The sequence below is a fragment of the Pristiophorus japonicus genome, chromosome 2 (genome assembly GCF_044704955.1).
Source record: "Pristiophorus japonicus isolate sPriJap1 chromosome 2, sPriJap1.hap1, whole genome shotgun sequence".
Taxonomy (NCBI): domain Eukaryota; kingdom Metazoa; phylum Chordata; class Chondrichthyes; family Pristiophoridae; genus Pristiophorus; species Pristiophorus japonicus.
In genome coordinates this window covers 227,823,878-227,847,487 of record NC_091978.1, presented here as the reverse complement: position 1 = coordinate 227,847,487, position 23,610 = coordinate 227,823,878, and the positions used below count along the sequence as shown (strand labels likewise).

General features: G+C 44.1%; 1 protein-coding gene across 3 annotated transcripts in view; it reads left to right on the top strand.

Moving 5' to 3' along the window:
* LOC139244702 (AF4/FMR2 family member 1-like) overlaps positions 1–23,610 on the top strand; it is a 191,654-nt gene continuing 168,044 nt past the window's right edge. For all 3 annotated transcript variants that reach the window (XM_070871053.1, XM_070871052.1, XM_070871051.1), the window contains exon 1: positions 1–303. Coding sequence is in view for 2 of the 3 variants with exons in the window: in XM_070871052.1 (XP_070727153.1) it covers positions 287–303 (17 nt within the window). In the remaining variant the exon portion in view is untranslated. The remainder of the gene's footprint in view (positions 304–23,610) is intronic.

The window sequence follows — 23,610 nt, the reverse complement described above, 5'->3', positions numbered from 1 at the left end:
TCCAAGCTGCGAGCGGCTCTCGCCTCTCAAGTGCCCGGATGGTTAGCAGATGCAAACGGAGCCAAGGCTGAACTGGGGACTGAGCCCCGGAAGCTGCATTTCGGAGAGAGAGGTAAAGAATGTATTGGTGCTGGCCCTGCGAGGCTGCCAGCAGACCAGGCGACACCAGCGTCTTTTCGCTCCAAGTCGTAAGAAGGCCGGGGGGGGGAAGAGATGTCTGAACCATTGAGGAGCTTTCTTTAAAGCCCATGGCAAGCCGCTGGCAGCTGGCTTTACAAACTGCACCATGGCCACTCACTCCAGGTAAGGGTATTAGCAAGTGTTTCAGTCAATCTTGTACGCGCGTTCAGTTGACGTTATTTAAGTTTGTTAAAATTGCAAATCACCTCTGAAACATACGAGTTGCTACTGGACATGTTGAAATCAATGACGTGGAAAACTGTAGGCTTCATTTACGCATTTTAAAGTTGCTGCTTGAACCACCTCTGAGGTTTGAAAGGAAATATTAGCTGGCACATTCATAACAGCCAAATGTTATTTTGTTAAAAGTTCTGAAACTGTCACTTGGACTGGAAATTGCGAGTGGCCAAAAAAAATCCATCGACGTGTGTTAATCTGCTGATTTGGCAGAGGGGGGAATATACCAGAGTGAAAACGACTTGCTTTTAGTGTTCAGTTGCACAGTATTTTAATCAGAAAGGATTGGATTTTGAAAATATATATACACATTACAGGTAAATCAGTTTTACGTTTATAGATTTATTTTAATTTTGGAATCTCCAAACTAATTTGCGAAATTAGGCATATACTTCAACTCCTGTTTCCAAAGATCAGCGCCACTTCTGTTATTTTTCTACTTGTACATTTCCTGAACGAAACAAGAAATTAGGTGGTGCTTATTGGGCCTCTTTTGAGATTTTTTGATTAAGGAATGCCATACTTTTTGTTAGCAGTGACTTGATTTAGAAAACAGCCTAAATATAGGTCTGCAGTATTTGCATTCATACATTTCTAATACTTAGAATCAGTTCTGTGTGAGGAAGTACCTCTTAAAACACTTGATATGGATTATACAGTCAAACTTAGTTGTAGGCCTGGCTAGAGATCGTATAGAGAAAAGTGATATAAAACTTAGAATGTTTAGTCCCACAGAATGTGATTTTTTGATGGATTACTGCTGAATTCCAATGTTTTGCATAACCCCCATCCTGTTTGTAGTTGTTGCCACAGACTATCTGCCCCATGACTCTGCCTCCCAACTTTGTTTCTGTTTGTATAATATTTATTTTTGTTTGCTACACTTCAATGATGGATCTTGTCACTTTTTTCATAACGCCAATGTTTTTCATTCATTGCTCCCTCTACTTTTGATATGCGTAGACTGAGAACAGTTTCCCTTTATCAATCAAACCTATTTTTGAAGTGTTTAAAGCACTATGATTTTACTTGTTGACTTTTAATTTAATGTTTATGCTCATCAAAATGAGAAATGTCTGTGTCAGAGGCTGGATTGTTTTAGTTCCAGCTTCAAAACTGTACCAGTATGAATTTGTCCTTTTCTCACTCTGACTTCTTATTGTGTCTCTAGTTTGTTTTATGATATCTGGCCAGTTTTATGGGTTGAGACTATCCTAGCTCATTCTGCTTAGGACCCTTGCTGTTGGGGAAGTCTCCCTTCTGTGCCATCAGTCTGGGTTGGATTCAAATCTGAGTTCCAGAAGTGAGAACACAGTCTGGTAACCCACAGTGTTGCTCAGACCCCTTCAAATTTGGTTTTGGTTTTTACTGCTCATTGAAGAGACTTTCATATTTTTAATCATGTTCCTTCAGAGCATTTTTAATCCTGGTTTACATCTTAAATACACTTGAAAACAATTCAGGTTTGAACTTGACATTCAAAATGCAAAAATGGTTGGAACAATGGATGTTTCATTACAAGCGTGAACTTGTACGAATACAAGTTTTCCTGATGTGTCACTGACTAAATGCAGCATGATCAGTGCTGGTGCTTAATTAGCTATTTGCACCATGGGCTGCAGTGTGGCTACTAAAATGGTCTTTTGCAGCAAGAGGAAAAATCAACTAGGTTTTTCAACTCTTGATCCTTACCTGGTGTCCCCGCTTGTAAAACTTATGTCAGTGTGCATGGATGTCATATTGGAGTGTGTTCTTGTTACAAGGACACACTCAAAGCCTCGCTGATAAAGTGCGACATCACCACTAACACCTGGGAGTCCTTGGCCGAAAACCGCCCTAAGTGGAGAAAGTGCATCCGGTAGGGCACTGAGCTCCTAGAATCTCGCTGCCGAGAGCGTGAAGAGGTCAAGCGCAGGTAGCGGAAGAAGCGTGCAGTAAACCAGTCCCACACACCCCTTCCCTCGGCGAATATCTGTCCCACCTGTGGCAGAGTTTGTGGCTCTCATTGGATTGCTCAGCCACCAGAGAACTCACTTCAGGAGTGGAAGCAAGTCTTCCTCAATTCCGAGGGACTGCATTTGATGATGATCACATTACTGTTTGTGGGCTACAGTGTGCGGCGGCCCGGCCCGGAAATCAGTGCGGTTCCGGCCTGCAAGACCATCAGCACACTGGGGCCATTACAGGGAGCAGCATGTGGTGGCATACCTCTATAGGGAGCAGTGTGTGCTGCTGCAGGAGGGTGATGGCTGACTGCAGCACAGGCAGGTACAGCAGGAGCGGCAAGGTCGGGGCGAAGGAGTGGCAAGAGTTCGTAGAGGGATGTGATTGGGGCCCAGAAGAGGCGAGGGCCCAGGGGCAGCACGGGCCAGCCCACACTGCGATATGTGTGCGCAGTAGGTCAGTGCAGCAGAGCAGGTCTCCAGTCGTCTTGGTTAATCCTTGCCACTGGACCAAAACCTAGCTCTGTCAAGCCCGTGTGGTGGCTGGTGTGTAATGGCCACCACACACAAAAAAATCCACGCACAGACATCTTCCACCCTTCAACATGTAGTTTGGGACCTGAAATATTAGGTCCTTCATTGAAACACCTGTGAACTCATCCTTTTTCAGTGTGGAAACAAGTCATCCTTGTTTCGAGGGACTGCCTATGATGATGTTGCATATTGGACTCAGCTGTGATCCCTGCCGTTCCATAGTTGAATAACCTATGAATACTTGCTTTACTGCTCACTAGGGCATATTGGAGAGGAAATTAAAAAGCAATTTATGAATGCTCAATGCCAACTGTAAAGAATTTAAAACTATGAATAATTAAAACTTTATCTCCTGTTATGTACCTCTCTTCTATGGCTACTGTTAGTGCAACTTTATTGGCTTAGGTTATGAGATTTGCTTTGCATTGTAAATATAGGCTATATAGGCTCTCTTCTCCATTTTCTTTCCAAGATGAAACTATTGCCACAATAATGACTAGGAGACCAGTAAAATGTGGCCATTGAGTGGTAGCTGTGCTGCAATATTTGTTATGGATGGTATTAAGCCTTTCTCTTTTTAACTCTGATTCATTTGTTCTGTTCGAGCTACACATATCATGCTTCCATTATTGGTGGGACTAGAACATGTGATCACGACAGTAAATGAAGCCAGACCATTGTGCCACCACATCAGTAGCTTTGACAGTAGAGCGAGCTCCACTGGAGCAGATATTCTTGAGGTAGAAAGCAGAGCCTAGTCCAGGGTATTTTCCCACATTTGGTGAGAAAATGCAAGGTTGAGATGCCCAGAGTGCCTTCATGAACATCATCATCATTGATTATGGAGTGAGACTGCTAGAGGCCTGAAAACAGAATTAAGGCGAGGGACAGTGTGTAGCACCAGGGAACCTAAAAATAAAAGTTCAATTTTATTCTACCACCTGCAAAAACAAAAGTATCTGGTACTTGCCACTGTTCTATAGTTAAGCTATACCATGTCCCAGTCTAATCAAATCTGTATACAGTCAAGAACATTGTTGAGAAGAGGGAAACATTCGGCCAAATTAATTTAAGTTATTGAAAGTATTTACTTCAGTGTGTAAAACAGTGACAAATTTTGCAGAAAGCTTTCATATAATCTGCTGGAAAATTTAATAAAATCTGAAGGTCAGTTATCCTACCCTCAAGTGTTTTCTACTTTCTGTTTTGTTGAAGAGATGATAAGCAGGTATTTTAGTAATTCAGCTGCTCTGCTATAAATCAAATTATTGTGTGGCAGTATTTCATAAGTTCAGGTGCCATTTTGAAAAACAAGCAAATGTTTGTGCAGTGTGCCAAAGTGCACATTATCTAGCTTGACCACAAGAAGCTCTACCAGGCCTTGCTGTCTGGGCTTTGCATTCCCCAACCAAACTGGCCAGTGCTCCAGAATCATCCTCGAGGTAAAAGACCACTGCAGGCTGCTCCTTTTCTGAACTACAAACTGCTTTCTTAAATCCCTCTCCCCTGGCCCTTCCACCCTTGTAACAAGTGTGAGGAGCTCACAGATTTATTGTCTTTAAATAGCCCTAACCATAAGAACATAAGAAACAGGAGCAGGAGTAGGCCATTTGGCCCCTCAAGCTTGCTCCGCCATTTAATAAGATCATGGCTGATCTGATCATGGACTCGGCTCCACTTCCCTGCCCGCTACCCAGAACCCTTTATTTCCTTATCACTCAAAAATCTGTCTATCTCCGCTTTAAATATATATTCAATGATCCAGCCTCCACAGCTCTCTGGGGCAGAGAATTCCACAGATTTACAACCCTCAGAGAAGAAATTCCTCCTTATCACAGTTTTAAATGGGTGGACTTTTATTCTGAGACTATGCCCCCTAGTTTTAGTTTCCCCTATGAGTGGAAATATCCTCACTGCATCCACCTTGTCGAACCCCTCATTATCTTGTATGTTTCGATAAGATCACCTCTCATCCTTCTGAACGCCAATGAGTATAGGCCCAACCTACTCAACCAATCTTCATAAGTCAACCCCCTCATTTCTGGAATCAACCTAGTGATTCTCTGAATTCTCTGAACTGCCTCCAATGTAAGTATATCCTTCCTTAAATACGGAGACCAAAACTGAACGCAGTACTCCAGGTGTGGCCTCACCAATACCCTGTACAGTTGTAGCAGGACTTCTCTGCTTTTATACTCCATCCCCCTTGCAATAAAGGCCAACATTCCATTTGCATTCCTGATTACTTGCTGTCCTTGCATACTAACTTTTTGTGTTTCATGCACAAGGACCCCCAGGTTCTTCTGTATGCAGCACTTTGCAATTTTTCTCCATTTAAATTATAATTTGTGCTTCTATTTTTTTTGCCAAAATGGATAACCTCACATTTTCCCACATTACATTCTGTCTGCCAAATTTTTACCCACTTAGCCTGTCTATATCCCTTTGTAGATTTTTTTCTGTCCTCCTCACAATTTGCTTTCCCACCCATCTTTATCATCAGCAAACTTGGCTACATTACACTCAGTCCCATCATCCAAGTCATTAATATAAGATTGTAAATAGTTGAGGCCTCAGCACCGATCCCTGCGGAACCCCACTAGTTACTGTTTGCCAACCGTTTATCCCAACTCGTTTTCTGTTAGTTAGCCAATCCTCTATCTATGCAAATATATTGCCCCCAACCCCGTGAACTTTTATCTTGTGCACTAACCTTTTATGTGGCACCTTATCGAATGCCTTCTGGAAATCAAAATACATCACATCCACTGGTTCCCCCTTATCCACCCTGCTTTGTTACATCTTCAAAGAACTCCAGCAAATTTGTTAAACATGATTTCCCTTTCATAAAACCATGCTGACTCTGCTTGACTGAATTATGTTTTTCCGAATGTCCCACTATTGCTTCTTTAGTAATGGACTTCAGCATTTTCAAAACGACAGATGTTAGGCTAATTGGTCTTTTGTTTCCTGCTTTCTGTCTACCTCCTTTTTTTAAATAGGTACATTACATTTGCGGTTTTCCACTCCACTGGGACCTCCCCAGAATCCAGGGAATTTTGGAAGATGACAACCAGTGCATCCACTATCTCTGCAACTACTTCTTTTAAGACCGTAGGATGTAAGCCATCAGGTCCAGGGGACTTGTCCGCCTTTCGTCCCATTATTTTACCGAGTGCTACTTCTTGGTGATTGTTTTTAGTTCCTCCCTCCCTATAGCCCCTTGATTATCCACTATTGGGATGTTTTTAGTGTCTTCTACCGTGAAGACCGATACAAAATATTTGTTCAAAGTCTGACATTTCCCTGTTCCCCATTATTAATTCCCCAGTCTCATCCTCCTAAGCGACCAACATTTACTTTAGCCACTCTGTTCCTTTTTATATACCTGTAGAAACTCTTACTATCTGTTTCTTTATTTTGTGCTAGTTTAATTTCATAATCTATCTTCCCCCTCTTATTTTTTTTTAGTCGTTCTTTGCTGGCATTTAAAAGTTTCCCAATCCTCTGACGTCGCACTAGTCTTGGCCACATTGTATGCCCTTGTTTTCAATTTGATACCATCCCTTATTTCCTTACTTAGCCACGGATGGTTATCCCTTCTCTTACTGCCTTTCCTTTTCATTGGAATATATTTTTGTTGAGTGTTATGAAATATCTCTAAATATTTGCAACTGCTCATCAACCGTTCCACTCTTTAATCTGTTTTCCCAGTCCACTTTAGCCAAATCTGCCTTCATACCGTTGTAGTCTCCTTTAGTTAAATTTAGGACACTGGTTTGAGATTCAACTTTCTCACCCTCCAACTGAATTTGAAATTCAACCATGCTATGGTCACTCATTCCGAGAGGATCCTTTTCTCGGAGATCATTTATTAATTCTGTCTCATTACACAGTACCAGATCTAAGATAGCCTGCTCCCTGGTAGGTTCTATAGAAACATAGAAAATAGGTGCAGGAGCAGGCCATTTGGCCCTTTGAGCCTGCATCACCATTCAATATGATCATGGCTGATCATGCAACTTCAGTACCCCACTCTTGCCGTCTCTCCATACCACCTGATCCCTTTAGCCGTGGAGGCCACATCTAACTCCCTTTTTGAATATATCCAACAAACTGGACTCAACAACTTTCTGTAGTAGAGAATTCCATAGGTTCACAATTCTCTGGTTGAAGAAGTTTACCCCTTATCCTTAGATTGTGACCCCTGGTTCTGGACTTCCCCAACATCGGGAACATTCTTTCTGCATCTAACCTGTCCAATCCCGTCAGAATTTTATATGCTTCTATGAGATCCCCTCTCATTCTTCTAAATTCCAGTGAACATAAGCCTAGTCAATCTAGACTTTCTTCATATGTCAGTCCTGCCATCCTGGGAATCAGTGGTGAACCTTCGCTGCACTCCCTCAACAGCAAGAATGTCCTTCCTCAGATTAGAAGACCAAAACTGCACACAATATTCAAGGTGTGGTCTCACCAAGGCCCTGTGCAACTGCATCAAGACTTCCCTGCTCCTATACTCAAATCCTCTCGCTATGAAGACCAACATGCCATTTGCTTTCTTAACTGCCAGCTGTACCTACATGCCTACTTTCAATGACTGATGTACCATGACACCCAGGTCTTATTGCACCTTCCCTTTTACTAATCTGTCACCATTCAGATAATCTACCTTCCTGTTTTTGCCCCCAAAGTGGATAATCTCACACTTATCCACATTATACTGCATCTGCCATGCATTTGCCCACTCACCTAACCTGTCCAAGTCACCCTGCAGCCTCTTAGCATCCTTCTCACAGCTCACACTGCCACCCAGCTTAGTGTCATCTGCAAACTTGGAGATATTACATTAAATTCCTTCGTCCAAATCATTAATGTATAGTAAATAGCTGGGGTCCCAGCACTGAACCTTGCGTACCACTCGTCACTGCCTGCCATTCTGAAAAGGACCCGTTTATTCCCACTCTCTTTGCATCCTATCTGCCAACCAGTTCTCTATCCACGTCAATACATTACCCCCAATCCCATGTGCCTTCATTTTGCACACTAATCTCTTGTGTGGGACCTTGTCAAAAGCCTTTTGAAAGTCCAAATACACCACATCCACTGGTTCTCCCTTATCCACTCTACTAGTTACATCCTCATACGTACGTTCTGCAACGTACTGTTCAAGGAAACTATCCCGGATACACTCTATGAACTCTTCCTCAAGGCTACCCTGACCAATTTGCTTTGTCCAATCAATATGAAGGTTAAAATCACCCATGATTATTGTCATTCCTTTTTTACAAGCATCCATTATTTCTTGATTTATACTCCGTTCAACAGTGTAGCTCTTGTTAGGGGGCCTATAGACTATGCCCACCAGCGACTTTTTCCCCTTATTACTCCTTATCTCCACCCAAACTGATTCAACTGCCCTGAAATTCCGGTCGTAGGCTTCCCGCGGGGAATTGCCTCCGACCGGAGAATTTTTCCGAAAATACCTGACGGTCCCGGAGGAGCGTGAGATTCCATTGGGGAAGCCTTCTCTTCCCGCGCTGCGAAGCGCGCTCCCGTCCTCCAGGTTCCCTCGCAGAAGGTGCAGTCACATGTGACTGCTCAACAAATCGGGTAAAATATTCTCAATTAATAGCAATGAGAACTCCGTATCTACGAGTTCTCATTGTGTTTTTTTTCTCAATTAATAGCAAACACAAAAACAGCATAATAAAAAAAATAAAAAACTCAGCTCATAACTTTAATTTCAGTTAATTTTAATTAATAAATATGAATTTTTTTTTGAGTTTTTAAAGTTTTTTAAATTATGGTTAAAAATAAATTTAATTTAGTGAGCAGGGTTTTTAAAAGTAAAATGTGTTTTTTATTTTATCTTTTATGTTGTATGTGTTTTAAGACTCTTGGCCTGTAAAAGTAGGCTTTTATCAGGCGTAAGAGTTTTGAGGACATTTGCTGGGCGAGATATGGGTAAATCCCGCAATCTTTCCCATGCAAATGTCATCGCTCCTGAGATGCGGATAATCTGTGAAGCTCCAGCTTGACAGATCGGCAAAGCCGGTTTTCAGCGCATGCGCATTGTTCACTGAAAACCGGCTCCGCCGATACCTTCCCGGGTGCGTAGAAGCTACATATGGAGCTGGGGAGGCTGGGAATTTTGGGCCAACATCTTGATCTTCTGAGCCAATATCGTTTCTCACAAACACCTAGTTCTCTCCCCCTCCCTTGCCCCCCCCTCTCCATCCCTGTAACCACTTAAAACTCAGAGTTCTGCATTGCTCTGATATAAGCCTGTGTACTCTCCCCCACTGTCAGCTGTGCATTCTGGCGCCCAGGCTCCACTCTCTGGCATAACCACCTAAACCCCTCCTCTCCACTTCTCCTCCTAAGTTCATAAAACGCACTGACCAACCTTTGGTCATCCCTCAAAACCTATTTTCCTTTGATTAAACATCCATTCTTCTCATGTCTCTCTGAAACTCCTTAGGATGCTTTATTAATACAAGTTGTCATTGTAGCTTTAGTAGTAGCAGTAAGTTTGATGATGACTTTGGTGCTAGTAACACCCATGTTGGGAAGTTGAAAAATGTATAATTTCTCTATCCCAGAACACACTCCATTGTGTACTCCACCCGCATAAGGACTCATTGTGTGATTTAGCCAAAGAGAGGGATTAAAGCTGGCACCCATCTCGCCGGTAAAGCTCTGCCTCTACCAGATAGTATTATTACCCACAGAGCTAAAACTTTGAAAGATGTAGATTAATATTCTATGCTATAGGTTATTAAAATTAAATCCATTTTTCCCTGCGCTTAAATCCATTAATATGGACACTAATTAAATTCAGATTAGGGAAGCTGCCATGTTTTTCTCAATCCAGTCATCAGCCCTTATTCCTATACTGGGGATGTTTTTCAAGGGGTGTTGGCACTCAGAACCTGGCCCAACTGGTCATTTTCCATATGCAGTCTATTTCCATATATTTTCTGGTATTTGTAGTAGAGGTTGTTGGACAGTGATCAGGAGGATGAACCAGTGCAGATGTGAATTCATTTAAAAAAATGTTCACGCTATGGGATGCTGAGGTATGCACTCTCTTCGCTGCACTGGCTAAGATCAGATAACTAGAGACAGACCAGGTATGTAACCTGAAAATTCTTGGTCTGAACAGCTAAATCTAGCATCATATGCTTCATTGAAAGACTGGGCTGTTTTAAAATGATCGCAGGACTAGAGTACCTTTATTGCTTCCTTAAAGGTAATCAGTGGTGGTGGACAATTAAACAAATAACGGGAGTAGGAGGCTCATGACTATCCCTATCCTCTATGATGGTGGAGCCCAGTACGCGAGTGCAAAAGACAAGGCTGAAGCGTTTGCAACCATCTTCAGCCAGAAGTGCCGAGTGGATGATCCATCTCAGCCTCCTGAGGTCCCCACCATCACAGAAGCCAGTCTTCAGCCACTTTGATTCACTCCATGTAATATTAAGAAACGGCGGAGCACATTAGATACAGCAAAGGCCCCGACAACATCCGGCTGTCGTGCTGAAGACTTGTGCTCCAGAACTAGCTGCACTTCTACCAAGCTGTTCCAGTACAACTACAACACTGGCATCTCTCTACCTGACGATGTAGAAAACTGCCCAAATATGTCCTGTCCACAAAAAGCAGTGCGAATCCAATCCAGCTAATTACCACCCCATTAATCTACTCTCAATCATCAGCAAAGTGATGGAAGGGGTCGTCGACAGTGCTATCAAGCAGCACTTATTCACCAATAACCTGCTCACCGATGCTCAGTTTGGGTTCCACCAGGACCACTTGGCTCCAGACCTCATTACAGCCTTGGTTCAAAAATGGACAACAAAGCTGAATTCCAGAGGTGAGGCGAGAGTGATTGCCCTTGACATCAAGGTAGCATTGGACCAAATGTGGCATCAAGGAACCCTAATAAAATTGAAGTCATTGGGAATCGGGGAAAACTCTCCATTGGCTGGAGTCATACCTAGCACAAAGAAAGATGTTTGTGGTTGTTGGAGGGCAATCACCTCAGCCCCATGACATTGCTGCAGGAGTTCCTCAGGGCATTGTCTTTGGCCCAACCATCTTCAGCTGCTTCATCAATGATCTTCCCTCCATCATAAGGTCAGAAGTGGAGATTTTCACTGATCGCAGTTTCAGCTCCTCAGAAAATGAAGCAGTCCATGCCCACTACAGCAAGACCGAGATGACTTTTAAGCTTGAGCTGATAAGTGGCAAGTAAAATTTGTGCCACACAAGTGCCAGGCAATTACTATCTCCAACTAGTGAGAGTCTAACCACTGCCCCCTGACATTCAATGACATTACCATCGCCAAAACCCCCACCATCAACATTTGGAGGGTCACCATTGACCAGAAACTTAACTGGGCCAGCCGCCAAGCGCAGGTCAGAGGCTGGGTATTCTGCGGTGAGTATCTCGCCTCCTGATTCGTCTCCAGAAACTAGGGTCCTGAACTTAAGGAAAGGTAACTTCGGAAGCACGAGGAGTGAATTGGCTAGAATAGACTGGCAAATGATATTTAAAGGGTTGACGGTGGATAGGCAATGGCAAACATTTATAGATCACATGAATGAACTTAAACAATTGTACATCTCTGTCTGGAGTAAAAACAAAACGGAGAAGGTGGCTCAAGCGTGGCTAACAAGGGAAATTAGGGATGGTGTTAAATCCAAGGAAGAGGCATATAAATTGGCCAGAAAAAGCAGCAAACCTGAGGACTGGGAGAAATTTAGAATTCAGCAGAGGAGGACAAAGGGTTTAATTAGGAGGGGGAAAATAGATTACGAGAGGAAGCTTGCCGGGAACATAAAAACTGACTGCAAAAGCTTCTATAGATATGTGAAGAGAAAAAGATTAGTGAAGACAAACGTAGGTCCCTTGCAGTCGGACTCAGGTGAATTTATAATGGGGAACAAAGAAATGGCAGACCAATTGAAGAAATACTTTGGTTCTGTCTTCACGAAGGAAGACACAAATAATCTTCTGGATGTACTAGGGGACCGAGGGTCTAGTGAGAAGGAGAAACTGAAGGATATTCTTATTAGGTGGGAAATTGTGTTGGGGAAATTGATGGGATTGAAGGCTGATAAATCCCCGGGGCCTGATAGTCTGCATCCCAGAGTACTTAAGGAAGTGGCCCTAGAAATAGTGAATGCATTGGTGATCATTTTCCAACAGTCTATCGACTCTGGATCAGTTCCTATGGCTACCCTCCAGTCCAATGTAACCCCACTTTTTAAAAAAGGAGGGAGAGAAAACAGCGAATTATAGACCGGTCAGCCTGACATCAGGAGTGGGTAAAATGATGGAATCAATTATTAAGGATGTCATAGCGCATTTGGAAAGAGGTGACATGATAGGTCCAAGTCAGCATGGATTTGTGAAAGGGAAATTATGCTTGACAAATCTTCTGGAATTTTTTGAAGATGTTTCCAGTAGAGTGGACAAGGGAGAACCAGTTGATGTGGTGTATTTGGACTTTCAGAAGGCTTCGACAAGGTCCCACACAAGAGATTAATGTGCAAAGTTAAAGCACATGGGATTGGGGGTAATGTGCTGACGTGGATTGAGAATTGGTTGTCAGACAGGAAGCAAAGAGTAGGAGTAAATGGGTACTTTTCAGAATGGCAGGCAGTGACTAGTGGGATACTGCAAGGTTCTGTGCTGGGGCCCCAGCTGTTTACATTGTACATTAATAATTTAGATGAGGGGATTAAATATATCTCCAAATTTGCGGATGACACTAAGTTGGGTAGTGGTGTGAGCTGCGAGGAGAATGCTATGAGGCTGCAGAGTGACTTGGATGGGTTAGGTGAGTGGGCAAATGCATGGCAGATGAAGTATAATGTGGATAAATGTGAGGTTATCCACTTTGGTGGTAAAAACAGAGAGACAGACTATTATCTGAATGGTGACAGATTAGGAAAAGGGGAGGTGCAACGAGACCTGGGTGTCATGGTACATCAGTCATTGAAGGTTGGCATGCAGGTACAGCAGGCGGTAAAGAAGGCAAATGGCATGTTGGCCTTCATAGCGAGGGGATTTGAGTGCAGGGGCATGGATGTGTTACTGCAGCTGTACAGGGCCTTGGTGAGGCCACACCTGGAGTTTTGTGTACAGTTCTGGTCTCCTAACTTGAGGAAGGACATTCTTGCTATTGAGGGAGTGCAGCGAAGGTTCACCAGACTGATTCCCGGGCTGGCGGGACTGACATATGAGGAGAGACTGGATCAACTGGGTCTTTATACACTGGAGTTTAGAAGGATGAGAGGGGATCTCATAGAAACATATAAAATTCTGACGGGGCAGGACAGGTTAGATGTGGGAAGAATGTTCCCGATGTTGGGGAAGTCCAGAACCAGGGGACAGTCTTAGGATAAGGGATAGGCCATTTAGGACTGAGATGAGGAGAAACTTCTTCACTCAGAGTTGTTAACCTGTGGAATTCCCTGCCGCAGAGTGTTGTTGATGCCAGTTCATTGGATATATTCAAGAGGGAGTTCGATATGGTCCTTACGGCTAAAGGGACCAAGGGGTATGGAGAGAAAGCAGGAAAGGGGTACTGAGGTGAATGATCAGCCATGATCTTATTGAATGGTGGTGCAGGCTCGAAGGGCCGAATGGCCTACTCCTGCACCTATTTTCTATGTTTCTGACTCCCCAAAGCCTTTCCACTATCTACAAGGCACAAGTCAGGAGTGTGATGGAATACTCTCCACTTGCCTGGATGATTGTAGCTCCAACAACACTCGAAGCTCAACGCCATCCAGGACAAAGCAACCTGCTTGATTATCACCCCATCCACCACCTTAAACCTTCACTCTCTCCACCATGACACACTATGGCTGCAGTGTGTATCATCTAGCTGCCAAGGCTTCTTCGGCAGCACTTCCCAAACCCCTGACCTCTTCCACCTAGAAGGACAAAAGCAGCAGATGCATGGGAACACTAACACTATGACTTGTAAGTTTATTGACGTTCCTTCATCGTCGCTGGGTCAAAATCTAGAACTCCCTCTAACAGCACTGCGAAGTACCTTCACCATAAGGACTGCAGCGGTTCAAGAAGGCAGCTCACCACCACCTTCTTGAGGGCAATTAGGGATGGGCAATAAATGCTGGCCTTACCAGCGCCGTGCACATCCCAGGAATGATTTTTTTTTAAAAACTTGACCCCATTACTGATTTTAAAATTACAGTTTAAAAAAAAAGTTTGTCGAGATGAGCACGAGAGCTGTTCGAGGTCCGTTATATTTATGGAACTAGTACAATCCTATTCCCTATGACTGAATCTACAGCAGTCCATTTTTCATGGTCAGACTAATAATTGTGGCCTCTGTTTTTGAAAAATTATGATGGAATGTCATATAGCATATACTGCGTTTGAAGGTGTGTTGGCATTACTCTGCTATATTATAGGTTTGTATGTGCCAATACTGTAGAGTTTGGGGTATTTACAATGGAGTTTTAAAATATACTAAAAGTAATGCTCGCATTTATATAATGTCTTATGTTGAAACTCAAAGCCCTTCATGTAAAAAATCAGAAGAGGAATAACTTGTGTAGGCATATATTGCTTTGTTGCCGATAGTGGCAAAGCACTGGTCCCAAAAGTGTAGTATAACTGGGCAATACTGGTAAACAGAAACCTGAATTTAGGCTGCAGGTCAAACTTTATTTCCCACTGTAAACTGAGGATAACTTGAACATAATTCTGACACCATCAATCTTGCTGATTTCAGCTTGAGTATAATACTTTTATTTTCTTTAATATCTTCAGTTACAGGATGACTTGTGCTGCATTTACTAGTCTCAGGTTGGGAGCTGCAGTGTCGGTTCTAGCCAGAATGTATCATGCTAACACAGCCTGACTGGGAATGTGATGATTTGGTCCAGAAGAGAACTCCGCTCATGCATGTTGCATGTGCGCACAACTCCTTTTCCAGCAGTTAAAGTTTAAATGTCTAGATAACACAGGCAGCAGCATTCCCATTTTGCAAACATTTAACTTGATTACAGATAGATTTTTTAAAAAGTTTCCAAGGGGCCTTCCAGGGCATTTTTTTAAAACTCTGTTTGACACCAAACTGGCACTGCACATTTATGTGGCGTCAAATTGAAGCAGTGTAAATGCTATGGTCCTCGGAATGTGTCTATGCTGCTTTGCAGTCAGGTTGGGTCTTGACTCCAGATTAGTACTGCAACTTTAGTGTTGGGTGCAGTGGAATGTCGCCCAGTGCAAAAGTTACAAGCCTTCCACCTCCTATGACTTTATCATGAAGTACAATTTCCTGCCCTTCTGTGGAAACTAAAGGCTGAATCTTCCAACCTGTATTATTCTCTGTTACTTCCATGTTTCAGTGCTGTGAGATTTGCCTTGCAATATAATGAATATTTCATAATATAGATATCCCGGGCAATATTGCAGAGCCTCTGCTTAAAGATCATTTGTGTTGTTAGTAATGTTAATAACACTTGCTTGGATCCTGGACCATTAACTATATTCTGTTTTGCAACTAGAGTACTTAAATGTAAGGGAAGAAAAAAACCTTACAGATACAGGAAATTTGAAATAAAAATAGAAAATACTGGCAATACACAGCAGGTTTGATGAGAAAAGATAGGTTTGTTTTTCTCTTCAGATACTAAGGGACCAGCATCGCTCCAACTCTCTTCTCAATCTTCCTTACTGCCATGCTCTACCTCACAGTCAACAAGCTCCCTGCTGGAGTGGAACTAAACTACAGAACCAGTGGGAAGCTGTTTAACCTTCGCCGCCTCCAGGCCAGGCCCAAGATCACCCCAATCTCTGTCGTTGAGCTACAGTACGCGGACAACGCCTATGTCCGCACATTCTGAGGCTGAACTTAAGGATATAGTTGATGTATTTACTGAGCCAAATGAAAGCATGGGCCTTACGCTAAACATCCGTAAGATAAAAGTCCTCCACAAGCCTTTCCCCACTGCACAGCACTGGCCCCCAGTCATCAAGATCCGCGGCGCAGCCCTCGACAACGTGGACCATTTCCCATATCTCAGGAGCCTCTTATCAACAAAAGCAGACAATGATGCAGAGACTCAACACCGCCTCCAACGCACCAGTGCAGCCTACGGCCGCCTGAGGAAAAGTGTGTTTGAAGACCAGGCCCTCAAATCTACCACCAAGCTCGTGCTGTAGTAATACCCGCCCTCCAGTATGGATCAGAGGCATGGACGATGTACAGAAGACACCTCAAGTCGCTGGAGATATATCACCAACTATGTCTCCGCAAGATCCTGCAAATCCCCTGGGGGGACAAGAGCACCAACATCAGCGTCCTCATCCAGGCTAACCACCTCAGCATTGAAGCACTGACCACACTCGATCAGCTTTGTTGGGCAGGCCACATAGTTCGCATGCCAGACATGAAAATTCCAAAGCAAGTGCTCTATGTAGAGCTCCTTCACGGCAAACAAGCCAAAGGAGGACAGCGGAAACGTTACAAGGACACCCTCAAAGCCTCCCTGATAGTGCGACATCACCACTGACACCTAGGAATCCCAGGCCAAAGACCGCCCTAAGTGGAGAAAGTGCATCTGGGAGGGCGTTGAGCACTTAGAGTCTCAACGCCGAGAGCGGCAGAAGTCAAGCGCAGGCAGTGGAAGGAGCGTGCGGCAGACCAGTCCCACCTCCTACCCCTTCCCTCAGCGACTGTCTGTCCCAACTGTAACAGGGTCTGTGGCTCTCATATTGGACTGTTCAGCCACCATAGAACTCACTTCAGGAGTAGAAGCAATCCTTCCTCGATTCCGAGGGACTGCCTATGATGAGGATGGATGTCGTCCAGCATTTCTATGTAGCTTTTATATATTGCATCTTGTGTTGTTTTCTTTCCTTCCCCTTTCTGCTTTCCTTCCCCTTTCTGCTTTCACTGGATGGTGCCCCTCCTGTGATCAGGAGGGAACTTGATTTGCTCCCAAGTCTCCATCTGAGCTGTTTTTGAGCTGAATGCAAGTAACCATTTGTGGATTTCCCCCCCCCCCCCCCCTCCTCCCTGCAAAGTCAGAGCTGAGATCCAAAACTTGATGGTGGGCATCGGGGGTGCCTCCCTGCTTGTGATATTCTGAGCTGGTGGTCCAACTCACTGGATCACCTCATTGGCCCATGTTATGTGTGGGGTTTTTTCTAAATGGTTTAAAATAAACTTTTTCCATGTTGAGAGGGAAATCCAGCAGTATAACCAAGGGTAAAAGCTAAATACCGCGGATGCTGGAAATCTGAAAATAAAACCAGAAAATGCTGGAAGCACTCAGCAGGTTAGGCAGCATTGGTGGAGAGAGTATAACAGGTTAGGCAGCATTGGTGGAGAGAGTATAACCTACTCTCTGCACCTGTACAGATTTGAATTAAGATTTGATTTCACACCTAAATTCTTGTATGGTATATCTGAGATATATGTGAATGAATGCTTGTAGGTCTGTTGATTGCTACAGATTTATAGCACAACATCAGAGGTTAAATAGCCCCCCTCCCAATTCCTAGTAATTGATGGCCTGCAATTAACGGCTGTTGACCCTTCATCTGTGTGTAAGTAGCATCCATTAAAGCCTTTGACGACAAGCCCCAGGGGAGTTTCTTCACACACTGCAGCTTTACAGTTCAACGGAGGTTCTCTATGCATTTATGAGCTACCTTTCCGTGGCTCCAAGTAATTTCTAATTTTCTAGTTTATCTTGTAGTTGTACAGTTTTTCTGCTGATCCATTTTCATCCTAGTCTGTTAAATATAAATACAACGTGTTGATTTAAGCACATAATCAATCTAGGCTGACACTTCAGTGCAGTACTGAGAGAATGCTGCACTGTCAGAGATGCTGTCTTTCGAATGTTAAATTGCGGCCCATCTGCCTGTTCAGGCTGCTTGAAGCGAAGCAGGGAGTTCTTGTGTCTTGGTCAACATTCATTACTTGACCATAGCGACCAAAACAGATTATGTGATCATTTATCTCATTTGGTGTTTGTGTGATCTTATGCAAATAGTGAATGCACTTCCGAAATAATCAATTAGCTGTGAGAGAATTTGGAATGTCCTCCGGCTTGAAAGGGCAGAAACTGCTGGTGGGAGTTGTGTGCAAAACACCAAACAGTAGTAGTGAGGTTGGGGACAGCATCAAACAAGAAGTTAAGGATGCATGCAATAAAGGTACAGCAGTTATCATGGGCGACTTTAATCTGCATATAGATTGGGCTAACCAAACTGGTAGCAGTACAGTGGAGGAGGATTTCCTGGAGTGTATTAGGGATGGTTTTCCAGACCAATATGTTGAGGAACCAACAAGAGGGCTGGCCATCCTAGACTGGGCGATGTGTAACGAGAAAGGACTAATTAACAATTTTGTTGTGCGAGGCCCCTTGGGGGGAAAAGTGACCATAATATGGTAGAATTCTTTATTAAGATGGAGAGTGACACACTTAATTCAGAAACTAGGGTCCTGAACTTAAGGAAAGGTAACTTCGATGGTATGAGCTGTGAATTGGCTAGAATAGACTGGCGACTGATACTTAAAGGGTTGACGGTGGATAGGCAATGGCAAACATTTAAAGAGCACATGGATGAACTTCAATAATTGTACATCCCTGTCTGGAGTAAAAACAAAACGGGGAAGGTGGCTCAAGCGTGGCTAACAAGGGAAATTAGGGATAGTGTTAAATCCAAGGAAGAGGCATATAAATTGGCCAGAAAAAGCAGCAAACCTGAGGACTGGGAGAAATTTAGAATTCAGCAGAAGAGGACAAAGGGTTTAATTAGGAGGGGGAAAATAGAGTATGAGAGGAAGCTTGCTGGGAACATAAAAACTGACTTGCAAAGCTTCTATAGATATGTGAAGAGAAAAAGATTAGTGAAGACAAACATAGGTCACTTGCAGTCAGAATCAGGTGAATTTATAATGGGGAACAAAGACCAATTGAACAAATGCTTTGGTTCTGTCTTCCGGAAATACTAGGGGACCGAGGATCTAGCGAGAAGGAGGAACTGAAGGAAATCCTTATTCGTCAGGAAATTGTGTTGGGGAAATTGATGGGATTGAAGGCCAATAAATCCCCAGGGCCTGATAGTCTGCATCCCAGAGTACTTAACGAAGTGGCCCTAGAAATAGTGGATGCATTGGTGATGATTTTCCAACAGTCTATCGACTCTGGATCAGTTCCTATGGACTGGAGGGTAGCTAATGTAACACCACTTTTTAAAAAAGGAGGGGGGAGAGAAAACGGGTAATTATAGATCGGTTAGCCTGACATCAGTAGTGGGAAAATGTTGGAATCAATTATTAAAGATGAAATAGCAGCACATTTGGAAAGCAGTGACGGGATCAGTCCAAGTCAGCATGGATTTATGAAGGGGAAATCATGCTTGAAAAATCTTCGGGAATTTTTTGAGGATGTAACTAGTAGAGTGGACAAGGGAGAACCAGTGGATGTGGTGTATTTAGACTTTCAAAAGGCTTTTGACAAGGTCCCACACAAGAGATTGGTGTGCCAAATTAAAGCACATGGTATTGGGGGTAATGTATTGACGTGGATAGAGAACTGGTTGGTAGACAGGAAGTAGAAAGTTGGGATAAACAGGTACTTTTCAGAATGGCAGGCAGTGACTAGTGGGGTGCCACAGGGCTCAGTCCTGTGACCCCAGTTCTTTACAATATACATCAATGATTTAGATGAAGGAATTGAGAGTAATATCTCCAAGTTTGTAGATGACACTAAGCTGGGTGGCGGTGTGAGCTGTGAGGAGGATGCTAAGAGGCTGCAGGGTGACTTGGACAGGTTAGGTGAGTGGGCAAATGCATGGCAGATGCAGTATAATGTGGATAAATGTGAAGTTGTCCACTTTGGTGGAAAAACACAAAGGCAGAATATTATCTGAATGGCGGCAGATTAGGAAAAGGGGAGATGCAACGAGACCTGGGTGTCATGGTACATCAGTCATTGAAGGTTGGCATGCAGGTACAGCAGACGGTGAAGAAGGCCTTCATATCTAGGGGATTTGAGTATAGGAGCAGGGAGGTCTTGCTGCAGCTGTACAGGGCCTTCGTGAGGCCTCACCTGGAATATTGTGTTCAGTTTTGGTCTCCTAATCTGAGGAAGGACGTTCTTGCTATTGAGGGTATGCAGCGAAGATTCACCAGACTGATTCCAGGGATGGCAGGACAGACATATGAGGAGAGACTGGATAGACTGGCCTGTATTCACTGGAGTTTACAAGAATGAGAGGGGATCTCATAGAAACATAGAAAATTCTGACGGGATGGGACAGGTTAGATGCAGGAAGAATGTTCTCGATGTTGGGGGAGTCCAGAACCAGGAGTCACAGTCTTAGGATAAGGGGTAAGCCATTTAGGACCGAGATGAGGAGAAACTTCTTCACTCAGAGAGTTGTTAACCTGTGGAATTCTCTTCCGCAGAGAGTTGTTGATGCCAGTTCGTGAGATATATTCAAGAGGGAGTTAGATATGGCCCTTATGGCTAAAGGAATCAAGGGATATGGAGAGAAAGCAGGAAAGGGTTACTGAGGTGAATGATCAACCATGATCTTATTGAATGGTGGTGCAGGCTCGAAGGGCCAATTGGCCTACTCCTGCACCTATTTTCTGTGTTTCTATATGAATGCAAATTATTTTTCTATCTAAGTTAGTCTTTTATGCTACGTTTATGACTTCCAGAAACTTGGTTGTAAATGAGATGCATCTGAATAAAGAAATACAGCACAAATAAAAAGAAAAACTACAAATGCATATATAGCCGTATCGTAAAGAGAAACTACTGAAGTATCTTCCTTACTCCTTGGTTGAGGTTTCCCCTCGGCTATGCTGGTGGGGCTTTTTGATTGGTGTGTCCCCCATTTCTCGGGCCGCCTTTTTCATTGTCTCTCTCAATAATGACAGAGCCTCCTTAAAACACATTATTATCATCATCATAGGCAGTCCCTCGGAATCGAGGAAGACTTGCTTCCACTCTAAAAGTGAGTTCTCAGGTGATTGAACAGTCCAATACGGGAATTATAGTCTCTCTCTCTCCCACCTGACAGTCGTTGAAGGAAAGGGTGGGTGGGGAGTCTGGTTTGCCGGACACTCCTGCCTGCGCTTGTTTTCTGCATGCTCTCAGCGACGAGACTCTGTGTTCAGTGCCCTTCCGGATGCTCTTCCTCCTCTGGTCTTTGGCCAGGGATTCCCAGGTATTAAGGAGGCTTTGAAGATGTCCTTGAAACGTTTCCTCTGCCCACCAGGTGATCGACTGCCGTGTAGGAGTTCCGAGTAGACTGCTTGCTTTGGGAGTCTTGTGACGGGCATGCGGACAATGTGGCCCGCCCAACGGAGCTGATCGAGTGTGGTCAGTGCTTCGATGCTGGGAATGTTGGCCTGATCGAGAACACTGACGTTGGTGCGTCTATCCTCCCAGGGGATTTGCAGGATCTTGGGGAGACATCACAAGTCGCATCTGCTCTAACCCCACTTAATTCATTAGTATCCACTCCTGCAAAATATCAGCGAATGCAAGTTTCCTGTCCTGAACGAGTGTAAATTTACCCCCCCAAAATTAAGGTGCGCCATGGCCTGAATCGGTGTAACTGCCGATTTAAAAAAAAAAATAATAACATTCTTAGCACTTGAGTATACTGCATTTTACTATCAGTCACCCATCCTCTCCCACCTTGTCCAGAGAATGAAATTGCTGGAATGGCCTTCCTAATTGGAATGCTGTTCTGCATCATAATGAAAGAGGATCAGCAGAGGAAAGAGACTGTAAGAGTAAGGAGCCATGGCAGATCAGCACACACCTTTTTGCAATATGCTATTATTGGTGGCACCGCACTTGCACTTGTTGTTTCGACTGTTTTTACATCCAGCGTAGGCAACTGCAGGAAATCTGAGCTTAAGTTTCTGTCGGCAAGATCGGCGCATAAATCTGGATAAATTATGGTGCACCAAGAAAATTAAATATTTCAAAATTTCACACTCTTCCTGGGCACATTATGCAGCCTGCTTGTCAACATTCACGTTCGTATTTTCAGATTGCAGCTATTTCTCAAAAGCAGCAAGTGCTGGTGATGTATGGTAAGTCTGTTGACATCTGGGGGAAGGGAAGTGAGTTGACTTTTTAGGTATGCATCCTTCAGCAGTCTGGTGTGTGGGGTCTCATCATTATAGGCAGTCCCTTGGAATCGAGGAAGACTTGATTCCACTCTAAAAATGAGTCCTTGGGTGGCTGAACAATCCAATAAGAGAACTACAGTCCCTGTCACAAGTGGGACAGATAGTCGTTGAGGGAAAGGGTGGGTGGGACAGGTTTGCCGCATGCTCTTTCCGCTGCCTGCGCTTGATTTCTGCATGCTCTTGGCGATGAGACACAAGATGCTCAGTGCCCTCCTGGATGCACTTCCTCCACTTATGGCGGTCTTTGGCCAGGGACCCCCAGGTGTCAGTGGGGATGTTGCACTTTCAGGTAGGCTTTGATAGTGTCCTTGTAAGGTTTCCTATGCCCACCTTTGGCTTGTTTGTTGTGAAGGAGTTCCGAATAGAAGGCTTGCTTTATGAGTCTCAAGTCTGGCATGCGAACAATGTGGCCTGCCCAGCAGAGATGATCAAGTGTGTGGTCAGTGCTTCAATGCTGGGGATGTTGGCCTGGTGGAGGACGCCAACATTGGTGCGTCTGTCCTCCCAGGGGATTTGTAGGATCTTGCGGAGACATTGTTGGTGGTATTTCTCCAGTGACTTGAGGTGTCTACTATACATGCTCCATGTCTCTGAGCCACACAGGAGGGTGGGTATTAGTACAGCCTTGTAGACCATGAGCTTGGTGGCAGATTTGAGGGCCTGGTCTTCAAACACACTTTTCCTCAAGCGGCCGAAGGCTGCACTGGCGCATTGGAGGCGGTGTTGAATCTCGTTGTCAATGTCTGCTCTTGTTGATGAGAGGTTCCGAGGTATGGGAAATGATCCATGTTGTCCAGGGCCGCACCGTGGCTCTTGATGACTGGGGGGCAGTGCTGTGCGGCGGGGACAAGCTGGTGGAGGACCTTTTTGTCTTACGGATGTTTAGTGTAAGGGCCATACTTTCGTACGTCTCAGTAAAATACGTTGACTATCATTGGAGTTTAGCCTCTGTGCGCAGACGCAGGCGTCGTCCGCGTACTGTAGCTCGACAACAGAGGTTGGAGTGATCTTGGACCTGGCCTGGAGACGACGAAGGTTGAACAGGTTCCCACTGGTTCTGTAGTTTAGTTCCACTTCAGCGGGAGCTTGTTGACTATGAGGTGGAAGCATGGAAACGTAGAAAATATGTGCAGGAGTAGGCCATTCGGCCCTTCGAGCCTGCACCACCATTCAATATGATCATGGCTGATCATCCACTTCAGTACCCCATTCCTGCTTTCTCTCCATACCCATTGATCCCTTTAGTTGTAAGGGCTACATCGAACTCCCTTTTGAATATATCTAATGAACTGGACTCAACAACTTTCTGTGGTAGAGAATTCCACAGGTTCACAATTCTCTGAGTAAAGAAGTATTTCCTCATCTCGGTCCTAAATGGCTTACCACTTATCCTTGGACTGTGACCACTGGTTCTAGACTTCCCCAACATCGGGAACATTCTTCCTGCATCTAACCTGTCCAATCCCGTCAGAATTTTATATGTTTCT